Genomic DNA, 4,832 nt, shown 5'->3' with positions numbered 1-4,832 from the left:
AATCTTTGTATAATGACCATGTGCCTAGATATGATTACAATGTGGCTTAACTAGACATATCTATGAATTAAAACATTCACTGTGCAAAGGTTATCTCACTGTTGAAAGGCACTCACCTCGGAAGGAGTTGAACCTTGCAGTCAGCCCAGGACTGGGATGGGCACTGAGTCTTGGTATCATACCCTGTGGCATGTCCAGATTCACTGCTAACTCACTCCTGCAAGGAGAAGACATTGATCTGCTAAGATATCATCCCAGTGAGGAGGAGAAATCTCCAGAGCTAAGTAAGACTCAGGTTAAAACCCTTGCCATACAACCTGACAACTGAAGTTCAATCCCAGGAACCCATGGTGTGAGGAGAGGACAGACTCCTGAGAGTGGTCCTCTGCCCTGCACATGTGTACTCACATAGGTATTCATAACGAATCAAATTTTAATGAAAGTGTTAATAAAAATTTTAACACTTATCTGAACATTTTTCACACAAAACATTTTGGCATTAAAGAAACCCCATGATCAGGAGACACGGTAGTTTCCTCTTAAATGCTGTTTCTGAAACCCTCCTGCTACCAAGCCCTTACTTCCCATGTTTCCAGCCCCTTTCTTCTATCTACTACCAGGAAAATACAGCCTGTGGGCCTCAATGATTAGGATTGGAAAATGACAATTTTAGCTCTACATATACTCTTTCATTCATAGGGAGAAGGAAAAGCCACTGTCTGGTAAAGGTGAACAGGCATGTCCATGAAAACAATCCCAAACACAGCATCCATAAAGAATTAAGGATTAGCCGGGCATGGTAGCACATGACTTTAATCCCAGCACTCAGGAGGCAGAAGCAGGCGGATTTCTGAGTTCGAGGCCAGCCTGGTCTACAGAGTGGGTTCCAGGACAGCCAGGGATATACAGAGAAACCCTGTCTCGAAAAGAAAAAAAAAAAAACAATTAAGGATTTTCTGTACAAAGTGTATCTGTACTTTGCTAAGAGGGCTTGGCTTGTTCTGCTTTTTCCATAGTTCACTAAACTCACCTTCTGAGCAAGTCATCCAAATCCTGCAAACAAAACAAGAGAATCTTAGATATCTAAAGAAACAGTATAATGTGGTTTTTTTATATAGGAGATTTATTCATTCATTTTACGTATGAGTACACTATTGCTCTCTTCAGTCACACCAGAAGGGGGCATCAGTGCTCTTAACCACTGAGCCATGTCTCCAACCCATAGTTTTATGTCAGTCAGCACTACACCAATTCACCTGCAAGTGTATTTTAACGTCCCAGGGTAATGCCAATGAAGTGGATTAGCACAATGGAATTCTTAATGAAATCAGGCTGTGAGAATACTTGAGAAGCGTATGGGTACGAGTTATACACTGCTTTGAAACACCCAGCTGTCTTCAAAGAGGACTTTCTTTGATCTTGTACACAAAGCATAGGAATACTTTCATTAACGATACTTCAAAACTGAGGCCTAACCCCTACACGGTGCCTCATATCTGTAACTCTGGACTTTGGGGTTTAGGTCTCAGGAGTTTTGTGAGTCTGAGGCCATTGTGCACCACAAAGAACATCTATCAAATCCCCTGCCTCCCAAAGAACTCTCAAAAACACAGCTTTCAAACAGAACAAACAGTAGACTACTTTAAAACTGTGTTTAGCATTCAAGTAGAGGTAAAATGGAGTGTCTGGTAACAAGAATCACTTAATTTGGGGTTTCAAAGAAGCAAGCTACAAACCCAAAAAAATGAGGAGATATTCAATGGAGAATCAACTGACACAATGTCAACGAGCTTGCTCTTTTTAGGTTATCACAGAAATCTCTCCAGCTTTTTCTTAAAAAGGAGATCCCCTGATAAGTACGGGGCACATAGAAAGGGACCTCAGCTGTGACAGTCACAGGGTGGTCCTCAGATAATAAAGCTGTTTCAAGCACTCCGCCATGCTCACCTGCAGCAGCACCTCATATGGCTTCTGGGACATTGTCATCAGCTCCCGATACACCCCTACTAGTTGACTTCTCTCATGGAGTATCCTAGCTTCACTTTTCCTGAGCTCCTCTAAAATAGTGTTGCTTTGATGTCTCATATATTCAATAAGTTGATCCTCTTCTTCATTGAGGGATGGACATAGTTTTCTATACACTTCCCTGATGGTTTCCTCCCGTAACTTCACATAGTCCTGAAGGAAAAGGAACATCCTAGATCACACCACTGAGTCCTCTCCACTGAGTCCTTCTATGTTTAATTCACCTACAGGAGCCCAGAGTGCTGAACACACTGATTTACTGTCCGCACTTTCCAGAAAATGTAAATTCTCTGATTTCATACATTTCTTTATTAATAGCTGAAGCAAGCAAACCGATCCTTCTCCCTTACCACTTTCATCTATTAAATGAGATTCTGAGATATCTGGGGGAAAAACAGTTTTGACTGATAATATGATCACTCAAAAATGCAACTTTGCACATAGTAACCGAAATTCTCCAAATCAGAGTCAGTCTGATGTACTGTGCTGAACACTCAGAAAGTCACCCATTAACATCAAACTTTTCTGCCACACAGCCATGCTATTCTCTCTGTATTCAAAATTGTATTTTACCCTTAAGAATTTAAGGTTAACAGAAAAGGAATTTCCTAGCTTCACATCCCATGCATGATCCTCAAATTGTGAATGACCAAGTTTGCAAGGTATCTGCCTCTGGTTGACTTTACACATCAATCTCATACCCACCAACCACAGCAAGGCCGTTCTCCTCTCTGTTTCTATGTAATTCTGCTGGATTCCAATCCTCTCCCATAATGAATCCATTTGCTTTTGGAGTTTCTCCTGTGATAAATAAATAAATCATCCTTAAATAAATGAGTCACCTGACAGACACTCTAGCACTGAACACAATTACTTTAGAGAGGGTAGAAGGATCACAGTGGGTTTTTTTTTTTTTAATAACTATGGAACTTTAGATTCAGACCATAGAATTACTGAGTACAACCACTCTGGGCTCAGGCCAAAGTGATGGACTGTAGTTGATGATTGTCTGGAAAATTCTCATCTGATTGGATGCTTCTAATCAGCTAATTCCAATGTACTTTTGGTAATTTGGTCTCATATCACGAGCACTTTTTTTTTTTTTTAGATTTATTTATTATATGTAAGTACAGTGTAGCTGTCTTCAGACACTCCAGAAGAGGGAGTCAGATCTCGTTATGGATGGTCGTGAGCCACCATGTGGTTGCTGGGATTTGAACTCAGGACCTTCGGAAGAGCAGTCGGGTGCTCTTACCCGCTGAGCCATCTCACCAGCCCATGAGCACTTTTTTAAAAGCTAAATTTACATCTTTATGGGGCTGGTGAGATGGCTCAGCGGGTAAGAGCACTGACTGCTCTTCGGAAGGTCCTGAGTTCAAATCCCAGCAACCACATGGTGGCTCACAACCATCCGTAACAAGATCTAACGCCCTCTTCCAGAGTGTCTGAAGACAGTTACAGTGTACTCACAAATAATAAATAAATAAATTCTTTTAAAAAAATTTACATCTTTATGACTTTTCAGTGACATGAACATAATGAATCGTGAAACTAGAAATGATATTTATACTTATGCATTGCTCAAGGAATATTTACATTTTATAGTCATTCTTCATTTGCTGTTTAAAAAGAGATTTGGAGCACAATGGCTTCACCTGAATCAGGACAAGCATCTTCCTGTGGTCTTGCTAAGCCCCTCTCTCAAGCTCTCATCCTTTTGCTTTCCAGAAACATCACTTACCATTTGCTCCTCAACAGCTACATTAATGGAACAGTGTGTGTGATCTCTGTGCTCCTGGGAGTCAGAACACAATTGACAGAGGAGGATCCTGTTCTTATCACAGAAGATTGTCTTTCTCTCCTTGTGGGTCACACACTTGTGCTCCTCAGAATTCAAATATTCCATGAGCCTTTTCTTTCTGACGATGGACACCTGCTTCTTCATAGAAGTGTCATCTAGGAACACCTGCAGGCATGATTGCCTACACGTTGGGCAGTAGGCAGGCAATTGGATGTCTCCTGAAAAAAAGAAGAGACAAGGCTGGCAGAACTTATGGCCACACCTCAAGACAATCGGATCCATGAAGATGCCCTGGCAGATGGAGCAAGTGAGTGTTTCCTCCTGGGGGACTTGTAAATTGTCTGATTTCATTTTTCTGAGGGAGGAAAAAATAGCAGCGTTATTGGGCCAGAGAGGAACAAGAGTCTAGACAGAGTATGATTCACCTTGTGATTATGGCAATACAGGCTTCTTTTTTTGTACGACCAAGAACTTTCCCTGACAGGCATATTGCCTGATGGGACACCGTTCTAGATTCTACCATCTACACCATCTACATTCCTCCTGGAGACTTCAGCCCAAACTGGTATGTTTTTTAAGGCCAGAGACATTCATCAAGAAGTGATCCAAGCCCTTCTTCTCCTCCGCAGTCTGGCCTTTCACTGCAGGCACGTTAGTGAAACAGCGCTTTCCTTTGTTGTCTATCCAAGAAAGTACACCCTACTTCAAGCTTTCCTAAATATCTTTAAATTCTGTTATTTCTTAAAACCACTCAGAGCATTTGTTAAACATAGAATGTCTTTTTTTGGGGGTGGGGTGGGGTGGAGACAGGGTTTCTCTGTATAGCCCTGGATGTCCTGGAACTCACTCTGTAGTCCAGGCTGGCCTCGAACTCAGAAATCTGCCTGCCTCTGCCTCCCGAGTACTGGGATTAAAGGCGTGCGCCACTACACCCAGCCTAGAATGTTCTTGAAAAAGAGCTGGGGGCTGGTGAGATGGCTCAGTGGGTATGAGCACCTGACTGCTC

At 42.0% G+C, this 4,832-nt stretch overlaps 1 protein-coding gene across 1 annotated transcript in view; it reads right to left on the bottom strand.

Moving 5' to 3' along the window:
• The window catches only part of LOC110328599 (tripartite motif-containing protein 43C-like), a 6,045-nt gene extending 1,868 nt beyond the window's left edge, over positions 1-4,177 (bottom strand). The window contains exons 1-5 of the mRNA XM_021208018.1: positions 3,767-4,177; positions 2,731-2,826; positions 1,948-2,178; positions 1,031-1,053; positions 117-217 (exon numbers count right to left, since the gene is read on the bottom strand). Of these exons, the coding sequence (XP_021063677.1) occupies positions 117-217; positions 1,031-1,053; positions 1,948-2,178; positions 2,731-2,826; positions 3,767-4,177 (862 nt within the window). The remainder of the gene's footprint in view (positions 1-116; positions 218-1,030; positions 1,054-1,947; positions 2,179-2,730; positions 2,827-3,766) is intronic.
• Between the last annotated feature and the right edge of the window lie 655 nt (positions 4,178-4,832).

The sequence above is a fragment of the Mus pahari genome, chromosome 10 (genome assembly GCF_900095145.1).
Source record: "Mus pahari chromosome 10, PAHARI_EIJ_v1.1, whole genome shotgun sequence".
Taxonomy (NCBI): domain Eukaryota; kingdom Metazoa; phylum Chordata; class Mammalia; order Rodentia; family Muridae; genus Mus; species Mus pahari.
Note: the sequence above shows the minus strand (reverse complement) of the source record. Positions and strands in the feature narration are given on the sequence as shown.